We start from the raw sequence: 27,508 nt of genomic DNA, 5'->3' as shown, positions 1-27,508 counted from the left end.
GACACACCCCCCCCACAGTGAGACAGACACACCCCCACACAGTGAGACAGACACACCCCCCCCACAGTGAGACAGACACACACCCCCACAGTGAGACAGACACACCCCCCCCACAGTGAGACAGACACACCCCCCCCACAGTGAGACAGACACACCCCCTCCACAGTGAGACAGACACACACCCCCACAGTGAGACAGACACACACCCCCACAGAGAGACACAGACTCACACCCCCACAGAGAGACAGGCACACACCCCCACAGAGAGACAGGCACACACCCCCTCAGAGAGACAGACACACACCCCCACAGAGAGACAGACACACACCCCCACAGAGAGACAGACACCCCCACAGAGAGACAGACACACACCCCCACAGAGAGACAGACACACACCCCCACAGCGAGACAGACACACACCCCCACAGCGAGACAGACACACACCCCCACAGAGAGACACAGACTCACACCCACAGAGACATGGATGCACAACACAGAAATACACACGCCCCCACATCAGAGATATGCACACACATCCACAGAAACACAGACACGCACCCACAGAGACACAGGCATGCACACGGAAATGCAGACACAAAACCACACAGACATGAACCCACAAAGACAGATTTTTGAACAGTAAAGGAATGATGGTGGAGCAGCTCGAGGGGCCAAATGGCCTCCTCCTGCTCTGAGTTCTTATGTTCTTGTGAGACACACACACACACACGCACAGGGACAGACATGTAGACACAGACACACATGTACCAGCTGACACCCACTTGCAGACAGGCACACACACACCTGCGGGCATGAACTCACAGACACACAAACATGCACAGAGACAGACAAATAGACACAGGCACGCGTGCAGACATGCCCCACACATACAGAGAAACCATGAGGGAGAGCGACAGGGAGGGAAAAGAAAAGAGAGACTGTGAGGGAGATGGAAGGAAGGATAGAGGAGGAGGAGAGAGAGAAAGAGAGGAGGGGGAGAGACCGGAAGACAGCGGGAAGAGAGAGAGAGGGACGGGGAATTGGCAGAGAAGGAATCATTGGGCAGAGACGGATGAAGGAACTGGAGGGAGAGACAAAGGGAGAGATGGAGAGAATGCTGCTTTGTCTTTCATTTGGCAAGTCACCCCCAGGATTCCAGCTGGAATCTGCCAGTGAGCAGAGCGGGTTTGTCGTGTTGAGTTGCTGTAAATTCTGAAATGGGTTTTGTTGTTTGAACAGTTTTTACTGATTGCTTCTCACATTCGCAGAATGATCGTAAGAAAGCGCAGTCAGCAATGGAGGCTGCCTGGAAAGCCATGGAGAAGAAGGAGAAGATTCCCTGGATTAAGAAGGCAGCCGATGACCAGAGGAGATATGAGGTATGTGCAAAGTTCATGGTAAAGCTCCCAGAGGCACGAGGTCAGGTTTCCATTTGATTTGATTTGATTTATTGTCACATGTATTAACATACCGTGAAAAGTATTGTTTCTTACGCGCTATACAGACAAAGCATACCGCTCATAGAGAAAGAAAGGAGAGAGTGCAGAATGTAGTGTTACAGTCATAGCTCGGGTGTAGAGAAAGATCAACTTAATGCAAGGTAGGTCCATTCAAAAGTCTGACAGCAGCAGGGAAGAAGCTGTTCTTGAGTCGGTTGGTACGAATATATAAAAAAAAAGAGCGGCGAAAGTAAACATTGGTCCTTTAGAGGATGAGAAGGGGGATGTAATAACTGGAAATGAGAAAATGGCTGAGGCATTGAACAGGTATTTTGTGTCAGTTTTCACAGTGGAAAACACAAATAACATGCCAAAAATTGATGACAGGAAGGCTATGGCAGGTGAGAACCTAGAAACTATCATCATCACGAAAGAGGTAGTGTTGGGCAAGTTAATGGGGCGAAAGGTAGACAAGTCTCCTGGTCCTGATGGAATGCATCCCAGGGTTCTAAAAGAGATGGCAGGAGAAATAGCAAATGCACTAGTGGTAATTTACCAAAATTCGCTGGACTCTGGGGTGGTTCCCGCAGATTGGAAAACAGCAAATGTGACGCCACTGTTTAAAAAGGAGGTAGACAAAAGGCGGGTAACTATAGGCCGGTTAGCTTAACTTCTCTGGTAGGGAAAATGCTTGACTCTATCATCAAGGAAGAAATAGCGAGACATCTGGATATAAATTGTCCTATTGGTAAGACGCAGCATGGATTCATGAAGGGAAGGTCATGTTTGACTAATTTGGTGGAATTCTTTGAGAACATTACATGTGCAGTGGACAATGGGGAACCTGTGGATGTGGTGTATCTGGATTTCCAGAAGGCATTTGACAAGGTGCCGCACCAAAGACTGTTACATAAGATAAAGGTGCACAGTGTTACGGGTAATGTATTTGCATGGATAGAGGATTGGTTAACTAACAGAAAGCAAAGAGTGGGGGTAAATGGGTGTTTTTCTGGTTGGCGATCAGTGACTAGTGATGTGCCTCAGGGATCAGTGTTGGGACCACAATTGTTTACAATTTACATAGATGATTTGGAGTTGGGACCGTGTAGTGTGTCAAAATTCGCAGATGGCACTAAGATGGGTGGAAGAGCAAAGTGTGCAGAGGACGCTGAAAGTCTGCAAAGGGATATAGATAATCTAAGTGAGGGGGCGAGGGTCTGGCAGATGGAGAACAATGTTGGTAAATGTGAGGTCATCCATTTTAGTAGGAATAACAGCAAAATGGACTATTATTTAAATGGTAAAAAATTGCAGCATGCTGCTGTGCAGAGGGACCCGGGCGTCCTTGTGCAGGAATCTCAAGGAATTGGTTTGCAGGTGCAGCAGGTAATTAAGAAGGCAAATGGAATTTTGTCCTTCATTGCTAGAGGGATGGAGTTTAAAAACAGCGAGATTATGTTGCAGCTGTATAAGGTGCTGGTGAGGCCACACCTGGAGTACTGTGTACAGTTTTGGTCTCCTTACTTGAGAAAGGATATACTGGCACTGGAGGGGGTGCAGAGGAGATTCACTAGGTTGATTCCGGAGTTGAGAGGGTTGTCTTATGAGGAGAGACGGAGTAGACTGGGGCTAGACTCATTGGGATTCAGAAGAATGAGGGGAGATCTTATAGAAACATATAAGATTATGAGATAGAAGCAGGGAAGTTGTTTCCACTGGCGGGTGAAACGAGAACTAGGGGACATAGCCTCAAAATAAGGGGAAGCAAATTTAGGACTGAGTTGAGGAGGAACTTCTTCACACAAAGGGTTGTGAATCTGTGGAATTCCCTGCCCAGTGAAGCAGTTGAGGCTACCTCATTGAATGTTTTTAAGGCAAGGATAGATAAATTTTTAAACAGTAAAGGAATTAAGGGTTATGGTGAGCGGGCGGGTAAGTGGAGCTGAGTCCACAAAAAGATCAGCCATGGTCTTATTGAATGGCGGAGCAGGCTCGAGGGGCCAGATGGCCTACTCCTGCTCTGAGTTCTTATGCTCGTGACTCAGACTTTTGTATCTTTTTCTCGACAGAAGAAGGTGGAAGAGAGAATGTTCGGGGTGTGTGGGGTCCTTAATTATGCCGGCTGCTTTGCCGAGGCAGCGGGAAGTGTAGACAGAGTCAATGGATGGGAGGCTGGTTTGGACTGGGCTTTGTTCACAACCCTTTGTAGTTCCTTGCGGTGTTGGGCAGAGCAGGAGCCCCATACCAAGCTGTGATACAACCAGAAAGAATGCTTTCTATGGTGCATCTGTAAAAGTTAGTGAGAGCTGTAGCTGACATGCCAAATTTCCTAGTCTTCTGAGAAAGTAGAGGCGTTGGTGGGGCTTTCTTAACTATAGCATCCGCTTGGGGAGACCAGGACAGGTTGTTGGTGATCTGGACACCTAAAATCCTGAAGCTCTCGACCCTTTCTACTTCGTCCCTGTTGATGTAGACAGGGGCATGTTCTCCACTCCGTTTCCTGAAGTCGATGACAATCTTCTTCGTTTTGTTGACATCGAGGGAGAGATTATTGTTGCCGCACCAGTTCACCAGATTCTCTATCTCATTCCTGTACTCTGTCTCATCATTGTTTGACATCTGGCCCACTATGGTGGTGTCGTCAGCAAACTTGGCCACACAGTTGGCCACAAATTTGGCCACACAGGTCCTGGGGCACCAACTGCCCTCAGGATTCCTTACCCCAATGAAAACAAACCAACTCCACCAGCATGAGAGAATTGCATTTAGATAGCAGCTTTCACCATCACACAGGTGAGGACATCCCAGAATAACAGAGACCAGAGAATCAAGCAGCAAAGTGATAATGGCCTGATAACCTGTTGTTTGTAATGCTGATTGGCCAGGCTAGTGGGAGAATTCCCCTGCCCTTTGATATACCGCCTGCGATCTCTTACATCCACCTGAGCTGCCAGGACCTCGCTTTAATGTCTTACCCAATGGATGAGACCTCGGGCAGTGCTGTGCTCCCTCGGTACTGCATGGTGTGTCAGCCTAACTTTGTGTGCTCAAGTCATGGTTGCACAGTGGTTAGCACTGTGTCTCACAGCGCCAGGGACCCGGGGATAATTCCAGCCTCTGGTCACTGTGTGGAGTTTGCTCGTTCTCCCCGTATCTGTGTGGGTTTCCCCCAGGTGCTCCGATTTCCTCCCACAGTCCAAAGATGTGTGGGTTAGATGGGTTGGCCGTGCTAAATTGCCCCTTAGTGTGAGGGGGAGCGAGAGTAAATGAATGGGGTTATGGGAATAGGCCTTGGGTGCGATTGTTGTCAGTGCAGGATCAATGGGCCGAATAGCCACTTTCTGCAGTGTCAGGATTCGATGAAGTCTTGGAGTGGGAATTGAACCCAGAAACCTGTGATTGACGGGGAATGTGTGAGTCACAGTCACCAAGTGTATCAATGTCATAAAGTAGAAAACATGACAGTTTGAAAACAGCAACAACAAAGACTAAACAAACTGTTTCAGTTGTGGATTGAGGGAGCAATGTTGGCCCAGGAAACGAGGTCAAACTCTGCTCATCTTCAGCCAATGACACGGGATCTTTTACATTGCCAGAAATAGCAGTTGGGACCTTGAGTTAACATTTCAGCCAAAAGAAAGCACGTCAACAGTGCGGCACTCCCTCAGCACTGACCCTCTGACAGTGCGGCACTCCCTCAGCACTGACCCTCCGACAGTGCGGCACTCCCTCAGTACTGACCCTCTGACAGTGCGGCACTCCCTCAGCACTGACCCTCCGACAGTGCGGCACTCCCTCAGTACTGACCCTCTGACAGTGCGGCACTCCCTCAGTACTGACCCTCTGACGGTGCGGCACTCCCTCAGTACTGACCCTCTGACAGTGCAGCACTCCCTCAATACTGACCCTCTGACAGTGTGGCACTCCCTCAGTACTGACCCTCTGACAGTGCAGCACTTCCTCAGTACTGACCCTCTGACAGTGCGGCACTCCCTCAGTACTGACCCTCTGACAGTGCGGCACTCCGTCAGTACTGACCCTCTGACAGTGCAACACTCCCTCAGTACTGACCCTCTGACAGTGCGGCACTCCCTCAGTACTGACCCTCTGACAGTGCGGCACTCCCTCAGTACTGATCCTCTGACAGTGCGGCACTCCCTCAATATTGACCCTCTGACAGTGCGGCACTCCCTCAGTACTGATCCTCTGACAGTGCAGCACTCCCTCAGTACTGATCCTCTGACAGTATGGCACTCCCTCAATATTGACCCTCTGACAGTGCGGCACTCCCTCAGTACTGACCCTCTGACAGTGCAGCACTCCCTCAGTACTGACCCTCTGACAGAGCAGCACTCCCTCAGTACTGACCCTCTGACAGTGCGGCACTCCCTCAGTACTGACCCTCTGACAGTGCGGCATTCCCTCAGTACTGACCCTCTGACAGTGCGGCATTCCCTCAGCACTGACCCTCTGACAGTGCGGCACTCCCTCAGTACTGACCCTCTGACAGTGCGGCATTCCCTCAGTACTGACCCTCTGACAGTGCGGCATTCCCTCAGCACTGACCCTCTGACAGTGCGGCACTCCCTCAGTACTGACCCTCTGACAGTGCGGCACTCCCTCAGTACTGACTCTCTGACAGTGCGGCACTCCCTCAGTACTGACCCTCTGACAGTGCGGCACTCCCTCAGTAGTGACCCTCTGACAGTGCGGCACTCCCTCAGAACTGACCCTCTGACAGTGCGGCGCTCCCTCAGTACTGACCCTCTGACAGTGCGGCACTCCCTCAGAACTGACCCTCTGACAGTGCGGCACTCCCTCAGAACTGACCCTCTGACAGTGCGGCACTCCCTCAGCACTGACCCTCTGACAGTGCAGACGATGGTCTGTTTCAATACAGAAGGCTGCTATTTGGATTAACATCATGCCTGCTCTATTCTAGAGACAGTAAGAAGTCTCACAACACCAGGTTAAAGTCCAACAGGTTTATTTGGTAGCAAAATCCACTAGCTTTCGGAGTGCTGCTCCTTCATCAGGTGAGTGGGAGTTCTGTTCACAAACAGGGCATATAAAGACACAAACTCAATTTATAAAATAATGGTTGGAATGCGAGTCTTTACAGGTAATCAAGTCTTAAAGGTACAGACAATGTGAGTGGAGAGAGGGTTAAGCACAGGTTAAAGAGATGTGTATTGTCTCCAGACAGGACAGTTAGTGAGATTTTGCAAGCCCAGGCAAGTCATGAGGGTCACTAACTGTCCTGGCCGGAGACAATACACATCTCTTTAACCTGTGCTTAACCCTCTCTCCACTCACATTGTCTGTACCTTTAAGACTTGATTACCTGTAAAGACTCACATTCCAATCATTATTTTGTAAATTGAGTTTGTGTCTTTATATGCCCTGTTTGTGAACAGAACTCCCACTCACCTGACGAAGGGGCAGTGCTCTGAAAGCGAGTGGCTTTTGCTACCAAATAAACCTGTTGGACTTTAACCTGGTGTTGTGAGATTTCTTACTGTGTTTACCCCAGTCCAACGCCGGCAGCTCCACATCTATTCTAGAGATCCAGGGATGAAATTCTGAGTGGTGTGAATGGTGTGCAGTGTTAATCAGATGGTATCTTCATTATGTTCAAGTGAGCAAGAGCACTTGAAGAATGTGGAAGCTACATTGGGACATCTGCAAAAACATCATCCCCAGGTCAAAAAGGAAAGGGGTAACTTATTCAGAACAAAGAAAAGTCCAGCACAGGAACAGGCCCTTCGGCCCTCCAAGCCCGTGCCGATCATAATACTGAAACTAAACTATAAAGAACCTTCTGCCCTTACTCGGTCCGTATCCCTCTATTCCCCCTATTCATGTCCCCATCCAGATACCTCTTAAATGTTGCTAATGTGAATACATCTTCTCAATCTACAAATTACTTGGGTAATATAATTGATAATGATGACTTACATAAAGAACCAAAAGAAATGGCAGCAATTTTAGAAGCACATCATAAGAACATAGGAATTAGGAAGAGATGCAGGCTAATTCAGCCCTTCGAGCTTGCTCCGCCATTCAATCCATGATCTAAAGTCCACCTCCCCACCTGTTCCCCATATCCCCTTATTCCTTTTTCTATTAGAGATATATCTATCTCAACATCCTCAAAATGTGACGCAACTGAGGTTGATTAACTATTTCTCAGCACGGTGGCACAGTGATTAGCACCGCTGCTTCACAGCGCCAGGGAGCCGGGTTTAATTCCAGCCTTGGGTCACTGTCTGTGTGGAGCTTGCACGTTCTCCCCGTGTCTGCGTGGGTTTCTTCCGGGTGCTCTGGTTTCCCCCCACAGTCCGAAAGACGTGCAGGTTAGGTGGATTGGACGTGCTAAATTAGTCTCCCAAATTGTGGAGTTGGGTGTATTAGCCATGGTAAATTGTGGAGTTGGGTGTATTAGCCATGGTAAATTGTGGAGTTGGGTGTATTAGCCATGGTAAATTGTGGAGTTGGGTGTATTAGCCATGGTAAATTGTGGAGTTGGGTGTATTAGCCATGGTAAATTGTGGAGCTGGGTGTATTAGCCATGGTAAATGTGCAGGGTAACGGAATAGGGCCGAAGAGAGTGGGCGTGTGAAAGAAGCTCTTTCGGAGAGTCGGTGCAGACTCGATGGGCCGAATGGCCTCCTACACTGTTGGGATTCTATGGATTATGGTAAATTCGTTCCAAATTTATCTCTCATTTCTCCTCTTCCACAATCTTCGCTTGAATCGACACATGTCAGCCCCGATAGCTTACTGTGCATCCACTTAACCAATCAGCAGCACACTGCAACACCACCTGGAGGCTATGTCACACTCCAGTGTCGCTCTCATCCTTCAGATGAGTTGGGTTAATGGAGGCTCCACCTCCTCAATGCCTGAGTAACCCCACTCCCATCATCAGCATGACTGGCGGACTCAGACAGAGTGAGTCTTGTTGTAACAGTATTCCTGTTGTGTTGTAGAGGGAACTTATGGAGAGACGCTGCTGCCCCTCAGCGCAGAGCTCCAAGAAACTGAAGTTTGACGGCGAGCCAAAGAAACCACCAATGTAAGTGACTGTCCATCCACTGAACCCCCACTGACCATCCTCTGTCCACCCTCCATCCACTGACCCCCTCCATCCACCCCAGAAAGAGTGGCTAAAGTAAACATTGGTCCTTTAGAGGATGAGAAGGGGGATGTAATAACTGGAAATAAGAAAATGGCTGAGGCATTGAACAGGTATTTTGTGTCGGTCTTCACAGTGGAAGACACAAATAACATGCCAAAAATTGATGACAGGAAGACTATGGCAGGTGAGAACCTAGAAACTATCATTATCATGAAAGAGGTATTGTTGGGCAAGTTAATGGGGCTAAAGGTAGACAAGTCTCCTGGTCCTGATGGAATGCATCCCAGGGTTCTAAAAGAGATGGCGGGGGAAATAGCAAATGCACTAGTGGTAATTTACCAAAATTCGCTGGACTCTGGGGTGGTTCCCACAGATTGGAAAACAGCAAATGTGACACCACTGTTTAAAAAAGGAGGTAGACAAAAGGCGGGTAACTATAGGCCGGTTAGTTTAACTTCTGTAGCAGGGAAAATGCTTGAATCTATCATCAAGGAAGAAATAGCGAGACATCTGGATATAAATTGTCCCATTGGGAAGATGCAGCATGGGTTCATGAAGAGCAGGTCATGTTTGACTAATTTGGTGGAATTCTTTGAGAACATTACATGTGCAGTGGACAATGGGGAACCTGTGGATGTGGTGTATCTGGATTTCCAGAAGGCATTTGACAAGGTGCCGCACCAAAGACTGCTACATAAGATAAAGGTGCACAGTGTTACGGGTAATGTATTAGCATGGATAGAGGATTGGTTAACTAACAGAAAGCAAAGAGTGGGGGTAAATGGGTGTTTTTCTGGTTGGCGATCAGTGACTAGTGGTGTGCCTCAGGGATCAGTGTTGGGACCGCAATTGTTTACGATTTACATAGATGATTTGGAGTTGGGGACCAAGTGTAGTGTGTCAAAATTCGCAGCTGACACTAAGAGGAGTGGCAGAGCAAAGTGTGCAGAGGACGCTGAAAGTCTGCAAAGGGATATAGATAATCTAAGTGAGTGGGCGAGGGTCTGGCAGATGGAGAACAATGTTGGTAAATGTGAGGTCATCCATTTTGGTAGGAATAATAGCAAAATGGACTATTATTTAAATGATAAAAAAATTGCAGCATGCTGCTGTGCAGAGGGATCTGGGTGTCCTTGTGCAGGAATCTCAAGGAGTTGGTTTGCCGGTGCAGCAGGTAATTAAGAAGGCAAATGGAATTTTGTCCTCATTGCTAGAGTTTAAAAACAGCGAGATTATGTTGCAGCTGTATAAGGTGCTTCTGAGGCCACACCTGGAGTATTGTGTACAGTTTTGGTCACCTTACTTGAGAAAGGATATACTGGCACTGGAGGGAGTGCAGAGGAGATTCACTAGATTGATTCCAGAGTTGAGAGGGTTGGCTTATGAGGAGAGACTGAGTAGACTGGGACTATACTCATTGGAATTTAGAAGAATGGGGGAAGATCTTATAGAAACATATAAGATTATGAAGGGAATAGATAAGATAGAAGCAGGGAAGTTGTTTCCACTGGCGGGTGAAACTGGAACTCGGGGGCATGGCTTCAAAATAAGGGGAAGCAGATTTAGGACTGAGTTGAGGAGGAACTTCTTCACACACAGGGTTGTGAATCTGTGGAATTCCCTGCCCGGTGAAGCAGTTGAGGCTACCTCATTGAATGATTTTAAGGGAAGGATAGATACATTTTTGAACAGTAAAGAATTAAGGGTTATGGTGAGCGGGCGGGTAAGTGGAGCTGATTCCACAAAAAGATCAGTCATGATCTTATTGAATGGCGGAGCAGGCTTGAGGGGCCAGATGGCCCACTCCTGCTCCTAGTTCTTATGTTCTTATCCATTCTCCAACCACTGACCCCCGACTGACCACTCACTCCCCACCCTCCATCCACTCTCCATCCACCCACTGACCACTGTCTGACCATTCACTGACCTCTCTCCATCCCCTGTCCAGCCACTGACCACCCTCTGTCCACTCTCCACCCTCTAACCACCCTCCATCCACCGTCCATCCACTGACCACCCTCTGTCCACTGACCATTAGTGACAGTCCATTCACCCTGCAGTCTGCCCGCACCCAGCCTTGTGCTGCCCATTCAGCACCAGAGGCTGTTCACTGCAGCCAGTGTGAGGGTGAGGGGGCCACCCAAGCTCACGGAGGCACCAACACCCAAAGCAGAACACTGGCCCGCGTTCCTCTGAGTTGGTGATTTGAACGATTGCAATGCGGAATGGACAGTGTTTCACCCATTGCCCCTTCCCCGCTCGCCCCACCCCTCCCTCCCCTTCCATTCCCACCTGCTAACTCCTCTCCGGCCCCTCCCTCTCTGGCCCCTCCCTCTCTGGCCCCTCCCTCTACGGCCCCTCCCTCTACGGCCCCTCCCTCTACGGCCCCTCCCTCCCCGCCTCCCCGGCCCCTCCCACCCCGGCCCCTCCCTCCCTCCCCCTCTGGCCCCTCCCCCTCCGGCCCCTCCCACCCCAGTCCCCCCTGGCCCCTCCCTGCCCAGCCCCTCCCTCCCTCCCTCCCCGGTCCCTCCCTCCCTCCCTGGTCCCTCCCTCCCCGGCCCTCCCTCCCACCCCGGCCCGGCCCCTCCCTTCCTCCCTCCCCGGCCCTCCCTCCCACCCCGGCCCCTCCCTCCCACCCCAGCCCCTCCCCCCTCCCTTCCTCCCCGGCCACTCCCCCCCCCCATCCCTCCCTCCCGGGCCCCTCCCTCCCTCCGCTCCCCGGCCCCTCCCTCTCACTCTGATGACCTGTGCTGTGCTGTTGATGCAGGAGTGGTTACCAGATGTTCTCCCAGGAGTTACTGACCAGTGGGGAACTCAACCACTTTGGGCTGAAGGAGAGGATGGTGGAGATCGGGAAGCGGTGGCAGAAACACAGCCAATCCCGGAAAGATGGTTACAAGAAGCTGGTGGAGGAGCAGCAGCAGCAATACAAGACTGAGCTGGAAGCCTGGCTCAAAGTGAGTGTCCTCAATGTGTTAACACCAGGACTGTGTACAATCAGAGAATCACACAGCGCAGAAGAGGCCCTTCAGCCCATCGAGTCTGCACTGACACATTAGAAACACCTGATCTCCCACCTAATCCCATCTGCCAGCACTGGGCCCATAGCCCTGAATGTTACGATGTGTCAAGTGCTGATCCAGATACTTTTTAAAGGATGTGAGGCATCCCACCCCCACCACCCTCCCAGGCAGCGCATTCCAGACCGTCACTACCCTCAAATCCCCCCTAAACCTCCTGCCCCTCACCTTGAACCTATGTCCCCTCGTGACTGACCCTCAACTCAGGGGGAACAGCTGCTCCTTACCCACTCTGTCCGTGTCCCCCATAATCTTGAACACCTCGATCAGGTCTCCCTCAGTCTTCTCTGCTCCAATGAAAACAACCCAAGCCTATCCAACCTCTCTTCATAACTTAAATGTTCCATCCCAGGCAGCATCCTGGTGAATCTCCTCTGCACCCCCTCCAGTGCAATCACATCCTTCCTATAATGTGGCGACCAGAACTGCACACAGTGCTCCAGCTGTGGCCTCACCAAAGTTCTATACAACTCCAACTCTACTTCCCTGCTTTTGTAATCAATGCCTCGATTGATAAAGGTGAGTGTCCCATATGCCTTTTTCACCATCCTACTAACATGCCCTTCCACTGCCAGAGATCTGTGGACAAACACGCCAAGGCCCCTTTGTTCCACAGAATTTATAAGTTTCCTACCATTCATTGAGTACTTCCTTGTCAAATTACTCCTTCCTCACACTTTTCAGGGTTAAATTCCATCTGCCACTTATCTGCCCATTTGACCATTCCATCTACATCTTCTTGTAGCCCAAGACACTCTGTCTCACTGTTAACCACCTGGCCGATCTTTGTGTCATCCACAAACTTACTGATCCTACTCCCCACATAGCCTTCAATGTCATTTATATAAATGATGAATAATAGGGGGCCCAGCACAGATCCCTGTGGTACGCCACTGGACACCGGCTTCCAGTCACTAAAGCAGCCGTCTGTCTCCACCCTCTGTCTCCTACAACTGAGCCAATTTTGAATCCACTTTATCAAATTACCCTGTATCCCATGTGAATTTACCTTCTTTACAAGTCTCCCATGTGGGACCTTGTCAAAGGTTTTGCTGAAATCCATATAAACTACATCGACTGCACTCCCCTCATCTACACACCTGGTCACCTCCTCAAAAAATTCAATCAAATTTGTTCGGCGTGACCTCCTCTGATGAAGCCATGCTGACTATCCCTGGTCAAGCTTTCCCTCTCCCAAGTGGAGATAGATGCTCTCCTTCAGAGGTTTCTCCAATAGTTTCCCTACCACTGACGTGAGACTCCCTGGTCTGTAGTTCCCTGGTTTATCTCTACAACCCTCCTTAAATAGCGGAACCACATTAGCTGTTCCCCAGTCGTCTGGCACCTCCCCCGTGGCCAGAGAGGAATTGAAAGTTTGGGTCAGAGTCCCTGCAATCTCCTCCCTTGCCTCCCACAGCAGCCTCGGGCACAATTCATCCGGACCTGGAGATTTATCCACTGTTAAAGCTGCCACCAACTCCAACACCTTGTTCTTCCCTGTGTCAATTTGCTCAAGAACCTCACAGTCTCTCTGTCTGAATTCCACACCATCGTCCTCATTCTCTTGGGTGAAGGCGGATGTGATGTTTCATTCAACACTCTACCAATGTCCTCTGGCTCCCCCCACAGATTGCCCCCTCGCTCCCTAATGGACCCCTGCTCTTTCCCTGGTTATCCTCTTCCCATTGATATACTTGGAGAATATCTTGGGATTTTCCCTACTTTTACCAGCCAGAGTTTTCTCATATCCCTTCATTCTTAATTGCTTCCTTAAGCTGCACCCTGCATTTTCTAAAACACTATAACTTTGTTGTGGGAAATTTACCACCGGAGTCAGACTGGAGGTTCAATAACACAGCTTTATTTCGGACACGAAGCTTCGGGGAGAAGGCACTGGTACTCCGCAGTACTTGGCAGCTACCTTCTCAATCATACAATAGCAGTCGATCATTTTTATACCTTTCAGACAATAGGTAGTCCGGACATTAGCCGTTTAACACATCATTATAGTTGAGTAGACAGATCATGGTGATCGATAGTTAACACATCGTTACAATCAGATAGGTACAGACATGGGCAGTTAACATCGCATTGTTCATAGAATGGATACATTTCCTCTATCAATGACTGGTTTCGATCTATACATACAGTGATTGGTTTTGTTGTATTTATGTTCCCATCTGGGGCTGATCTTATTATCAGTCTTTATTGTTCTGGGTCTGCCCTTATCTTTAAAGTGCCTCAAGCTCTGACTAGCTTCCTGCAGCATTTCGGTTCCTGCATGTTTTAACTTTAACTGTGCTAAAAGCCAGTGCCTGTTAATGTCCCTTCCCAGGTAACCATTTTGTGTGCCAGGCAACCATTCCTTTATTTTCCCCACTTCAACTTTCTATAACTCACTATAAAATAATGAGGGGCACAGATCAGCTAGATAGTCAATATCTTTTCCCAAAGGTAGGGGAGTCTAAAACTAGAGGGCATAGGTTTAAGGTGAGAGGGGAGAGATACAAAAGTGTCCAGAGGGGCAATTTATTCACACACAGGGTGGTGAGTGTCTGGAACAAGCTGCCAGAGGTAGTAGTAGAGGCGGGTACAATTTTGTCTTTTAAAAAATGTTTAGACAGTTACATGGGTACAATGGGTATAGAGGGATATGGGCCAAATGCGGGCAATTGGGACTAGCTGAGGGGTTTAAAAAAAAAAGGCGACAAGTTGGGCCGAAGGGCCTGTTTCCATGCTGTAAACCTCTATGACTAATGCCTCCTTTTTAAAAGCTGTTCTTTTTCTTCTAGAATCATAGAATCATAGAAACCCTACAGTCCAGAAGGAGGCCATTCGGCCCATCGAGTCTGCACCGACCACAATCCCACCCAGGCCCTACCTATCCCCACATATTTACCCGCTAATCCCTCTAACCTACGCATCTCAGGACTCTAAGGGGCAATTTTTAACCTGGCCAATCAACCTAACCCGCACATCTCTGGACTGTGGGAGGAAACCGGAGCACCCGGAGGAAACCCACGCAGACACGAGGAGAATGTGCAAACTCCACACAGACAGTGACCCGAGCCGGGAATCGAACCCGGGACCCTGGAGCTGTGAAGCAGCAGTGCTAACCACTGTGCTACCGTGCCGCCCGATTTCTATTTATATCCTGAATATCTCTGGTCATCCATAGTTCTCTGGGCTTGTTATTCCTATCTATCACCCCTGGGGAACACATTGGGCTGCATCCTCACCATTTCCTTTCTGAATGCCACCCACTGCTCTTCTGTAGATTTTCCCGTTAGTAGCTGTTCCCAGTCTACCTCGGCCAGATCCTGTCTTATTTTACTGAAATCCACTCTCCCTTCCTTGTTAGACCTTCCACATACTGATTAAAGTTCTCCTGTACACATTTCAAGAAATCCACTCCATCCAAGCCCTTAACACTATGTATAGAACCATAGAAAATTACAGCTGAGAAACAGGCCTTTTGGCCCTTCTTGTCTGTGCCGAACCATTTTATGCCTAGTCCCACTGACCTGCACTTGGACCATATCCCTCCACACCACTCTCATCCATGAACCCGTCCAAGTTTTTCTTAAATGTTAAAAGTGACCCCGCATTTACCACTTTATCCGGCAGCTCATTCCACACTCCCACCACTCTCTGCGTGAAGAAGCCCCCCCTAATATTCCCTTTAAACTTTTCTCCTTTCACCCTTAACCCATGCCCTCTGGTTTTTTTCTCCCCTCGCCTCAGCGGAAAAAGCCTGCTTGCATTCACTCTATCTATACCCATCAAAATCTTATACACCTCTATCAAATCTCCCCTCAATCTTCTACGCTCCAGGGAATAAAGTCCCAACCTATTCAATCTCTCTCTGTAACTCAGCTTCTCAAGTCCCGGCAACATCCTTGTGAACCTTCTCTGCACTCTTTCAACCTTATTTACATCCTTCCTGTAACTAGGTGACCAAAACTGTACACAATACTCCAAATATGGCCTCACCAATGCCTTATATAACCTTACCATAACACTCCAACTTTTATACTCGATACTCCGATTTATAAAGGCCAACGTACCAAAGGCACTCTTTACGACCCTATCCACCTGTGACGTCACTTTTAGGGAATTCTGTACCTGTATTCCCAGATCCCTCTGTTCAACTGCACTGTTCAGAGTCCTACCATTTACCCTGTACGTTCTTCTTTGGTTTGTCCTTCCAAAGTGCAATATCTCACACTTGTCTGCGTTAAATTCCATTTGCCATTTTTCAGCCCATTTTTCTAGTTGGTCCAAATCCCTCTGCAAGCTTTGAAAACCTTCCTCACTGTCCACTACACCTCCAATCTTTGTATCATCTGCAAACTTGCTGATCCAATTTACCACATTATCATCTAGATCATTGATATAGATGACAAACAACAATGGACCCAACACCGATCCCTGTGGCACACCACTAGTCACAGGCCTCCACTCGGACAAGCAATCCTCCACAACCACTCTCTGGCTTCTTCCATTGAGCCAGTGTCTAATCCAATTTACTACCTCCCCATGTATACCTAGCGACTGAACCTTCCTAACTAACCTCCCATGAGGGACCTTGTCAAAGGCCTTGCTGAAATCCAGGTAGACAACATCTACCGCCTTCCCTTCATCCACTTTCCTGGTAACCTCCTCGAAAAACTCTAATAGATTGGTCAAACATGACCTACCACGCACAAAGCCATGTTGACTCTCCCTAATAAGTCCCTGTCTATCCAAATATTTGTAGATCCTATCCCTTATCACACCTTCCAATAACTTGCCCACCACCGACGTCAAACTTACTGGCCGATAATTTCCCGGATTTCTTTTGGAACCTTTTTTAAACAACCCAGTTATATCCCAGTTAATGTTGGGAAAGTTGAAATCACCGAATATAATAATCCTATTATTGTTTTTACACTCCTCCACAAACTGAGCACAGATTTGCTGCTGAATATCCCGCTGACTACCTGGGGGGTCTATAATAAACACCTAACAATGTGCCTCCTTTTTTATTCCTAAACTCTACCCACAAAGCTTCATTTGATGCTTCCTCCGAGATATCGCCTCTCCCGACTGCAGTGACTGATTCCTTAACTAAGAATGCAATGTCTCCTCCTCTTTTACCCCCTTCCCGTCTCACCTGAACGGTCTATCTCCTGGCATGTCGAGTTGCCAATCGTGTCCTTCCTTTAACCACGTCTCTGTGATGGCGTCGATATCACACTTCTACATCTTAATCATTGCCCTCAACTCATCTGTTTTACATGCAACACTCCGAGTGTTAACGTAGAGGCCATCCAGCCTGACCTTACTGCCTTGAAACATAATACAGCTGCACTCCCTCTGACTTGTTTGTTTTGCTCTATGATTGTATTCCCTTATTCTGCAAACAATCTCTGTCCCCTCCGCCTGCCAAATTAGTTTAAATTGTACTCCAGTGTTATACAGCGATAGACCCGTTCCACCAGTACTGTACCCCAGTGTTATACAGCGACAGACCCGTCCCACCAGTACTGTACCCCGGTGCTAAACAGTGACAGACCCGTCCCCACCAGTACTGTACCCCAGTGTCACACAGCGACAGACCCGTTCCACCAGTACTGTACCCCAGTGTTAAACAGTGACAGACCCATCCCCACCAGTACTGTACCCCAGTGTTATACAGTGACAGACCCGTCCCCACCAGTACTGTACCCCAGTGTTATACAGCGACAAACCCGTCCCCACCAGTACGATACCCCAGTGTTATACAGCGACAGACCCGTCCCCACCAGTACTGTACCCCAGTGTTATACAGCGACGGACCTGTCCCCACCAGTACTGTACCCCAGTGTTATACAGCGACAAACCCGTCCCCACCAGTACGATACCCCAGTGTTATACAGCGACAGACCCATCCCCACCAGTACTGTACCCCAGTGTTACACAGCGACAGACCCATCCCCACCAGTACTGTACCCCAGTGTTATACAGCGACAGACCCGTCCCCACCAGTACTGTACCCCAGTGTTATACAGCGACAAACCCGTCCCCACCAGTACGATACCCCAGTGTTATACAGTGACAGACCTGTCCCCACCAGTACTGTACCCCAGTGTTATACAGCGACGGACCTGTCCCCACCAGTACTGTACCCCAGTGTTATACAGCGACAGACCTGTCCCCACCAGTACTGTACCCCAGTGTTATACAGTGACAGACCCGTCCCCACCAGTACTGTACCCCAGTGTTATACAGCGACAGACCCGCCCCCACCACCACTGTACCCCAGTGTTATACAGTGACAGACCCGTCCCCACCAGTACTGTACCCCAGTGTTATACAGCGACAGACCCATCCCCACCAGTACTGTACCCCAGTGTTATACAACGACAGACCCATCCCCACCAGTACTGTACCCCAGTGTTATACAGCGACAGACCCATCCCCACCAGTACTGTACCCCAGTGTTATACAGTGACAGACCCGTCCCCACCAGCACTGTACCCCAGTGTTATACAGTGACTGACCCGTCCCCACCAGTACTGTACCCCAATGTTATACAATGACTGACCCGTCCCCACCAGTACTGTACCCCAGTGTTATACAGTGACAGACCCGTCCCCGCCAGTACTGTACCCCAGTGTTACACAGCGACAGACCCGTCCCCACCAGTACTGTACCCCAGTGTTATACAGCGACAGACCCATCCCCACCAGGCCTGTACTGCTGCGGTATACAGCGACTTGTTGGACTATTTGCATTGGGTTTGTCGAGCAATAATCTGATTTTGTTTTTTCATCTCTTCCAGTCTCTGAGTCCGCAGGAACGCTCAGTGTATAAGGAATATTTGACCTTGGTGAGTATTACAGAGTGACAACAACAGAAAAATCTCTGTCTAAATGCAATTGTACCACAAAATAACCTGATACAAGTTCCCCTCAGTCCTCTGTCTGCGGGGATCCTTGTCTGGCCTTGGAAAGCCATTTCGATGCACTGGCATGGATTGAAGGGATTGAATGACCTCCTCCTGTTCCTGTGTAACAGACTCAAGGGGCTGAATGGCCTCTTTTAAAGCCAGGGATTTTGTCAGCCACAGGGGAAGTGCTTGCCAACGACATGCTGCTGTCTTACACCGAGCCCTCTGGGGACTCGCAGTGTGTTTTCCCCAACTCCAGTGGCGAGGGGTCGGCAAGTCAGAAACACGCTGCACGACCCGCGTGCTCCAGATTTTAAACACTCGCCGGTTCGTGCAGACGGAAAGTGTGGGCTCAAAATCACCCCAAAGAGTTTCACAGCGTGGGAAGAGGTCCATTGTGTCCATGCTGCCCATCAGGCACCTGTCTAATCTAATCCCAAACTGTGATGCTGCCTTTGCCAAATAGTCAGCTGCAAATCTGAGGGGGAGGTGCTGGGATACAGAGCTGTGGCTTTGGAGTAGAGGCTGGAGCGGGGACTGTTTCCACCCAGTTACCGGGGCCTTGAGGCAGTGCTGGGTGGAGCCGAGTTCGTGGCTCTCTGACCAAAGGTGATTTTCAGTGAATGAAACTCCGGTGAACTGCAGAGTGGGAACGGACGGAGAGAATCGAACCCTTCAGGTGAGTGTGAAATCCTGGACACAGCCAGAGTCTGTGACGTGACTCTCCCAGAACCTTCAGTCCAGCAGGGACTCCGAATTCAACTCTATTTCATTCTTATTCCAGAAACGGAAAGGAACAGCAAAGTCTGGCGGTCCCGTGGCCAAAATGAGAGCCGCCTCCCACCTCACATCGGCAAGTCACCTTCCACCATCACACTCACGCTCACTGAGCGAGTGACGCACATTCCGCTAAACCCCCCCCTCCCCTCACCCTCCCCCCTCCCCCAACCCCCCCCACCCTCCACCCTCCCCCCACCCTCCCCCCTCCCCCCCACCCTCCCTCCTCCCCCCACACTCCCCCCTCCCCCAACCCCCTCCCCCCCACCCTCCCCCCTCCCCCCCACCCTCCCCTCACCCTCCCCCCTCCCCCAACCCCCCCCCAACCTCCACCCTCCCCCCACCCTCCCCCCTCCCCCAATCCCCCCACCCTCCACCCTCCCCCCTCCCCTCACCCTCCCCCCACCCTCCCCCTCCCCCAACCCCCCCCACCCTCCCCCTCGCCCCACCCTCCCCCTCCCCAAACCCTCCCCACCCTCCACCCTCCCCCCACCCTCCCCTCACCCTCTCCCCTCCCCTCACCCTCCCCCCTCCCCCAACTCCCCCCACCCCCCCCCCCCCCCCCTCCCCCAACCCCCCGACAACCCCCACCCTCCCCCCTCCCCTCACCCTCCCCTCACCCTCCCCCCCTCCCCCAACCCCCCCCACCCTCCACCCTCCCCCCACCCTCCCCCCTCCCCCAACCCCCCCCCACCCTCCCCTCACCCTCCCCCCTCCCCCAACCCCCCCACCCTCCACCCTCCCCCCATCCCTCACCCTCCACTCACCCTCCCCCCTCCCCTCACCCTCCCCCAACCTCCCCCCATCCCTCCCCCCTCCCCCTCACCCTCCCCCTCCCCCCTCACCCTCCCCCTCCCCTCACCGTCCCCCCTCCACCCTCCCCCCACTCCCCTCCCCCCACTCCCCTCACCCTCCCCCACTCCCCTCACCCTCCCCCCCTCCCCTCACCCTCCCCCCCTCCCCTCACCCCCCTCCCCTCACCCTCCCCCAACCTCCCCCCCTCCCTCCACCCTCCCCCCCTCCCCTCACCCTCCCCCCTCCCCTCACCCTCCCCCAGCCTCCCCCCTCCCTCCACCAGCCTCCCCCCTCCCTCCACCCTCCCCCACTCCCCTCACCCTCCCCCACTCCCCTCACCCTCCCCCACTCCCCTCACCCTCCCCCACTCCCCTCACCCTCCCCCACTCCCCTCACCCTCCCCCACTCCACTCACCCTCCCCCACTCCCCTCACCCTCCCTCACTCCCCTCACCCTCCCCCCTCCCCTCACCCTCCCCTCACCCTCCCCCTCCCCTCACCCTCCCCCCCTCCCCTCACCCTCCCCCCTCCCCTCACCCTCCCCCAGCCCCCCCCTCCCCTCACCCTCCCCCCACCCTCCCCCCCCCTCCCCTCACCCTCCTCTCACCCTCCCCCCTCCCCTCACCCTCCCCCCTCCCCTCACCCTCCCCCAGCCTCCCCCCTCCCTCCACCCTCCCCCACTCCCTCCACCCTCCCCCACTCCCCTCACCCTCCCCACTCCCCTCACCCTCCCAACCTCACCCTCCCCCACCCCTCACCCTCCCCCCCTCCCCTCCCCCCCCTCCCCCCCTCCCCTCCCCTCCCCCTCCCCCCCCTCCCCTCACCCCCCTCCCCTCACCCACCCCCCCTCCCCTCACCCTCCCCCCCTCCCCTCACCCTCCCCCCCTCCTCCTCTCCCACCCTCCCTTTAACACCCAGTCTCTTCAGCTCCCTCTCTTGCTCCCAGTGCCAACTCCCCCTCACTCGCTCCTCCCTTCCACGCTCGCCCCACCTCTCGCTCCCCTCCCCCTCTTGTTCCCACTCCCTCTCTCGCTCACCCCCCTCCCCCTCCCCTTCCTCGCCCCCTCCCTCTCCCACTCGCCCCCTCCCTCTCTCACTCTTCACTCTCCCCCCCTCCCGCTCCCCTTCCTCTCCCCCCTTCTCTCTTGCTCCCCTCTCTCTCTGTCGCTCTCCACCCTCCCTCTCTCGCTATCCCCCTCCCTCTCTTGCTCTCCCCCCTCCCTCTTTCGCTCTCCCCTCTCTTTCACTCGCTCTCCCTCTCTCGCCCTCTGCCCTCCCTCTCTCGCCCTCTGCCCTCCCTCTCTCGCTCTCCGCCCTCCCCCTCCCTCTCTCGCTCCGCCCTCTCTCTCCCGCTCTCCCTCCTCCTTCTCTCGCTCTCCCCTTTCCCTCTCTCATCCTCCCTCTCCCGCTCTCCCCCTCCCTCTCCCGCTCTCCCCCTCCCTCTCCCGCTCTCCCCCCTCCCTCTCCCGCTCTCCCCCCTCCCTCTCCCGCTCTCCCCCCTCCCTCTCCCGCTCTCCCCCCTCCCTCTCCCGCTCTCCCCCCTCCCTCTCCCGCTCTCCCCCCTCCCTCTCCCGCTCTCCCCCCTCCCTCTCCCGCTCTCCCCCCTCCCTCTCCCGCTCTCCCCCCTCCCTCTCCCGCTCTCCCCCCTCCCTCTCCCGCTCTCCCCCCTCCCTCTCCCGCTCTCCCCCCTCCCTCTCCCGCTCTCCCCCCTCCCTCTCCCGCTCTCCCCCCTCCCTCTCCCGCTCTCCCCCCTCCCTCTCCCGCTCTCCCCCCCCCCCACTCCCTCTCCCGCACTCCCTCTCCCGCTCTCCCCCCTCCCTCACCCGCTCTCCCCCTCCCTCTCTCCCCCCTCCTTCTCCTGCTCTCCCCCCTCCTCTCGCTCTCCCCCTCCCTCTCTCGTCCTCCCTCTCCTGCGCTCCCCCCTCCCTCTCTCGCTCTCTGCCCTCCCTCTCTCGCTCTCCCCCCTCCCTCTCGCTCTCCCCCCTCCCTCTCTCGCTCTCCCCCCTCCCTCTCGCTCTCCGCCCTCCCTCTCTCGCTCTCCCCCCTCCCTCTCTCGCTCTCCCCCTCCCTCTCTCACTCTCCCCCTCCCTCTCTCGCTCCGCCCTCCCTCTCCCGCTCTCCCCCCTCCCTCTCCCGCTCTCCCCCTCCCTCTCCCGCTCTCCCCCCTCCCTCTCCCGCTCTCCCCCCTCCCTCTCCCGCTCTCCCCCCTCCCTCTCCCTCTCTCCCCCCTCCCTCTCCCGCTCTCCCCCCTCCCTCTCCCGCTCTCCCCCCTCCCACTCCCGCTCTCCCCCCTCCCTCTCCTGCTCTCCCCCCTCCCACTCCCGCTCTCCCCCCTCCCTCTCTCGCTCTCCCCCCTCCCTCTCTCGTGCTCCCCCCTCCCTCTCCCGCTCTCCCCCCTCCCTCTCCCGCTCTCCCCCCTCCCTCTCTTGCTCTCCCCCCTCCCACTCCCGCTCTCCCCCCCTCCCTCTCTCGCTCTCCCCCCTCCCTCTCGCTCTCCCCCCTCCCTCTCTCGCTCTCCCCCCTCCCTCTCGCTCTCCGCCCTCCCTCTCTCGCTCTCCCCCTCCCTCTCTCGCTCTCCCCCTCCCTCTCTCGCTCTCCCCCTCCCTCTCTCGCTCTCCCCCTCCCTCTCTCGCTCTCCCCCTCCCTCTCTCGCTCTCCCCCCTCCCTCTCTCGTGCTCCCCCCTCCCTCTCCCGCTCTCCCCCCTCCCTCTCCCGCTCTCCCCCCTCCCTCTCTTGCTCTCCCCCCTCCCGCTCTCCCCCCTCTCTCCCGCTCACCCCCCTCCCTCTCCCGCTCTCCCCCCTCCCTCTCCCGCTCTCCCCCCTCCCTCTCCCGCTCTCCCCCCTCCCACTCCCGCTCTCCCCCCTCCCTCTCCCGCTCTCCCCCTCCCACTCCCGCTCTCCCCCCTCCCTCTCTCGCTCTCCCCCCTCCCTCTCTCGTGCTCCCCCCTCCCTCTCCCGCTCTCCCCCCTCCCACTCCCGCTCTCCCCCCTCCCTCTCTCGCTCTCCCCCCTCCCTCTCCCGCTCTCCCCCCTCCCTCTCTCGCTCTCCCCCTCCCTCTCTTGCTCTCCCCCCTCCCACTCCCGCTCTCCCCCCTCCCTCTCTCGCTCTCCCCCCTCCCTCTCGCTCTCCCCCCTCCCTCTCTCGCTCTCCCCCCTCCCTCTCGCTCTCCGCCCTCCCTCTCTCGCTCTCCCCCTCCCTCTCTCGCTCTCCCCCTCCCTCTCTCGCTCTCCCCCTCCCTCTCTCGCTCCGCCCTCCCTCTCCCGCTCTCCCCCCTCCCTCTCCCGCTCTCCCCCCTCCCTCTCCCGCTCTCCCCCCTCCCTCTCCCGCTCTCCCCCCTCCCTCTCCCGCTCTCCCCCCTCCCTCTCCCGCTCTCCCCCCTCCCTCTCCCGCTCTCCCTCTCCCGCTCTCCCCCCTCCCTCTCCCGCTCTCCCCCCTCCCACTCCCGCTCTCCCCCCTCCCTCTCCCGCTCTCCCCCTCCCTCTCTCGTGCTCCCCCCTCCCTCTCCCGCTCTCCCCCCTCCCTCTCTCGCTCTCCCCCCTCCCTCTCCCGCTCTCCCCCCTCCCTCTCCCGCTCTCCCCTCTCCCTCTCCCGCTCTCCCCCCTCCCTCTCCCGCTCTCCCCCCTCCCTCTCCCGCTCTCCCCCTCCCACTCCCGCTCTCCCCCCTCCCTCTCTCGTGCTCCCCCCTCCCTCTCTCGTGCTCCCCCCTCCCTCTCCCGCTCTCCCCCCTCCCTCTCTTGCTCTCCCCCCTCCCTCTCTCTCCCATCCTCTGAATCTGTTATTTTGCTCTTCAGGATTCCTCTGAAGATGACGAGGATGATGAGGACGATGAGGATGATGCAGGAGGCAGCGATTCCTCTAATTCTGATGATGATGGAGAGAATTCCTCAGCATCGTCCAATAGCAGAGAGATCTCTGATGAGGAGGAAGATGGAGACGTGAGTTCCTGATCTGACGCCCGATCGCGATGAACTGTCCCCACACGCTACTTGTCCACTTGCACCCCCTCCCTGAGGCTGGTTTCCCGGTGTCCCAAGCTGGCTATTCAGCTGGGTGTGGAGAGATGGGAGTGGCTGGTGTCGCGATTGCAGCTGTTTCCAATCCTGCGCACACTCAATGTCCTCAAACATGTGCTGTGTGGCCAGGGGGGACCGCGAAGGAACAGCCAGGTATTTCCAAGTCTGGATCGTAAGTGAGGGAGGATTTTTTTTCAGGATGTGTGTGGGGCGGGGGGAGGGGTGTGGGTGGGGTGGGGGGAGGGGTGTGTGGGGGGGGGGGGGTGGGGGGGTGGGGGGAGGGGTGTGTGTGGGGCGGGGGGGGGTGGGGGGGTGGGGGGAGGGGTGTGTGTGGGGTGGGGGGGTGGGGGGTGGGGTGGGGGGGTGGGGGGTGGGGGGAGGGGTGTGGGTGGGGTTGGAAATGGAAATGAGATGTTTTAAAGGGAGACAACATTGACTGTTTTGTGCTCTGTTTTTTCCCGTTTATTCTAGAACAATGATGATGATGATGAGGACCGGTCTAACGGCAGCACCACCTCCTCATCCTCCTCACAAAACAGCTCCGATTCAGACTCTGACTGAACTCTTTCCCCAATCCTCCAAGAACATCAACTGTTGAATGTCGGGAGCAGTGGAGACGCCCCTTAATCACGGATCCACGTGATTGAAGATGGCAGTGGTAGCTGGATGGCTGTCGGTATTCAGGAGGCCTGTTGTTCTGTCCCTGTGTCCCCCCCTGCATGGAGTGTGCCATGGTGCTATCACAGTCGTAGACACAGCTCTCCCCTTTTCCCCTGTTCAGACTGAAATCTCTGCTCCAGTGAACTGCCCTGACAGCTGTAAATACACTTCCGTTTGTCGGTGTGATCAGTATTTTATATTTAGAAGTAGAAAGTGAACAGTCAAAGCATTATGTTTTTTAATTATTTTAATCTCCCATCAAAGTTTCTGCATTTCTGTCTCTGACTCCTGTTTGCTCCGTTCCTTGGCTGATAGGCTCCCTCTGAACCAATCACAGCTCCTCAGAAAAGGTGCCCGTAAACAGGTCCCCCCGCCCCAGATCCCCAGATCTCAGTTGGGTTCAATCCTTTCCCAGATTCCACCTTCTGTTTCAATAACCATTGGCCGCTCTCTCTCCCAACATCTCCCAGCTCTGCACTGAGACCCCAGTTTGGAGCTTCTTAAACCTCTGCAGTCCAGCTGTTGTAGGTACACCCATGGTGCTGTTAGGGAGGGAGTTGCAGCATTTTGACCCGGCACCAGTGAAGGAACGGCGATATATTTCCCAGTCGGGATGGTGAGTGGCTCGGAGGCAACCTCCCGGTGGGGGTGTTCCCGGATATCTGCTGCCCTTGTCCTTCTAGATGATGGTGGTTGAGGATTTGGAAGGTGCTGTCTGAGGAGCCTTGGTGAGTCCCTGCAGTGCATCTTGTAGATGGTACACACGGCTGTTACTGTATATTGGTGGAAATGGAAATGAGATGTTTTAAAGGGAGACAACATTGACTGTTTTGTGCTCTGTTTTTTCCCGTTTATTGAATGTTGAAGGTAATGGATGGACTCTTATCCAAGAACCCCAGTTATAATTGGATGAGGGAGAGTTGTACACTCCTGAATAAGTGTTGGTAAATAAGCCAGAGACAGACTCTATTATGTTGCAGAACGCTAACAGTAACCATGATTCACTGAACAGAGAGCGAAACTGATTGTTCAGAGTGTGGTGGTAAAGGATGGCTATTACCGGATATTAACTCACTGGATTGTGTTGAATTGAAACAGTGGTTATGTCCCTGGACTAGTAATCCAGAGAGCCGGGTTAATGAACTCATCGGGAAAGATGGGTTCAAATCCCACTATGGCAACTGGTAGAATTTAAAATTAAATTAATAAATATGGAATATAAAAGCTGAACTCTGTAATGGTGACCATGAAACTATTAATTGTTGTAAATGTCCTTTAGGGAAGGAAAACTGCTGTCCTTACCTGGCCTTCATCTGACTCCAGACCCACAGCCATGTGTTTGACTCTTAAACGTCCTCTGAAAATGGCCGTGCAAACCACGGGACCATTAGGGATGGGCAGTGAATGGTGGCCTCGCGATGCCCACATCCCATGGACAAAATATTAAAAAACTTCTTTTTATGTTAAGAATTTGATTGTTCCTTATCTGGATGCCAAACCGGGGATACTTGTGCCAGTAGGTGACGGCTGGGAGCCGGGGATTTCTATGGTACAGTTCGATAGTTTAGAAGATTTTGGGTTTTATTTGTGGCACTTTTGTAAATGTGGAAAATTATTGACCCCAAGTCCCGGAGCTGTGGAATTCGGAGAAAGGAAAATTCTGTTACTGGAGAAATTCTTTATGTTGAAGCAGAATTCACAGCTTGAATGGCACGAGGCGTTTGTACGATTCAAAAATTTGTAAAACATTTTTAAACTCATGATGGAGTTCAGTGTTGAGAATTCCATTGATTTTATCCAGATAATTGGAACGTGTGGAGATTCTGAACCAACTGAGGGCTTGGTAAATACTTGGTAAATACTTGGTAAATACTTGGTAATAAATGTCAACTTGAAATATTTGCCTGGAACCTGCTTTATTTTTAACACAAATCCTTAATCCTGGTTTCTGTGTTTTACAAATTAAGGATAAAATTTCAGGAGTTAAACTACAATTGCTGCTGCTCAGTGCCCCCTCCCCCCCTCCCTCACCCCCTTGCAAACCCCCCACCCCCCAACTGGGGAGAAAGGGTCAACTCATGATTCACAAGGAGATAACGTTTCTCCCAGGTTCTTGTACCCTTTGGACTCACCAGTGACTGAAACTGGAAATCCACTTGTACAAAGCACTGAAAATGTTCTGCTTGGGAACTCCAAGATTCATTTCCTTCCATGAAAGACCCCATGGATCCGAATGGAAACGCTGCCATTTCTCTTGCAGGAACTAGAAACTCGAGGCTGCTCAGTATGTTTCCACTGTCTTCCCAGTATTCCTCTTTTTTCCCCTGACTTTTTTATACCACGATGTGGAGATGCCGGGCGTTGGACTGGGGTAAACACTTTTTTATACCACACCAGCCGAACAGCAGAACATTTCCTCTTTTCAAATATGCTAGATGCTGCCTGGAATCTCTCCTCTGATCAGAAAAAAATCCTCTCTTTTAAAACCACACAGAGAGTTTCCACCCTTTTCAGTTGGACATTGAGTCTCCCGCTCTGCCGCGACACATTACAACACACACCCTGCAGCTTCCGGGCCTCCACCCCATTTATTTTCTGGTAAGAAACGTGATATTTTTTCCTTTTAGATCCAGTAAGATCATGGCTGATCAGACTGGGACTTCAGCTCCACATTCCACCCACCCCAATAAC

The 27,508-nt window shown here is 53.0% G+C and overlaps 1 protein-coding gene across 3 annotated transcripts in view; it reads left to right on the top strand.

The window, feature by feature from the left end:
- ubtfl (upstream binding transcription factor, like) overlaps positions 1 to 26,718 on the top strand; it is a 92,577-nt gene extending 65,859 nt beyond the window's left edge. For all 3 annotated transcript variants that reach the window (XM_078215536.1, XM_078215535.1, XM_078215537.1), the window contains 7 exons: positions 1,269 to 1,379; positions 8,432 to 8,517; positions 11,348 to 11,537; positions 18,466 to 18,513; positions 19,358 to 19,426; positions 23,936 to 24,079; positions 24,629 to 26,718. In XM_078215536.1, coding sequence (XP_078071662.1) covers positions 1,269 to 1,379; positions 8,432 to 8,517; positions 11,348 to 11,537; positions 18,466 to 18,513; positions 19,358 to 19,426; positions 23,936 to 24,079; positions 24,629 to 24,718 — 738 coding nt within the window. In that variant the 3' untranslated portion in view covers positions 24,719 to 26,718. The remainder of the gene's footprint in view (positions 1 to 1,268; positions 1,380 to 8,431; positions 8,518 to 11,347; positions 11,538 to 18,465; positions 18,514 to 19,357; positions 19,427 to 23,935; positions 24,080 to 24,628) is intronic.
- Positions 26,719 to 27,508: the final 790 nt, after the last annotated feature.

Source organism: Mustelus asterias, chromosome 7, assembly GCF_964213995.1.
Source record: "Mustelus asterias chromosome 7, sMusAst1.hap1.1, whole genome shotgun sequence".
Lineage (NCBI taxonomy): Eukaryota > Metazoa > Chordata > Chondrichthyes > Carcharhiniformes > Triakidae > Mustelus > Mustelus asterias.
Note: the sequence above shows the minus strand (reverse complement) of the source record. Positions and strands in the feature narration are given on the sequence as shown.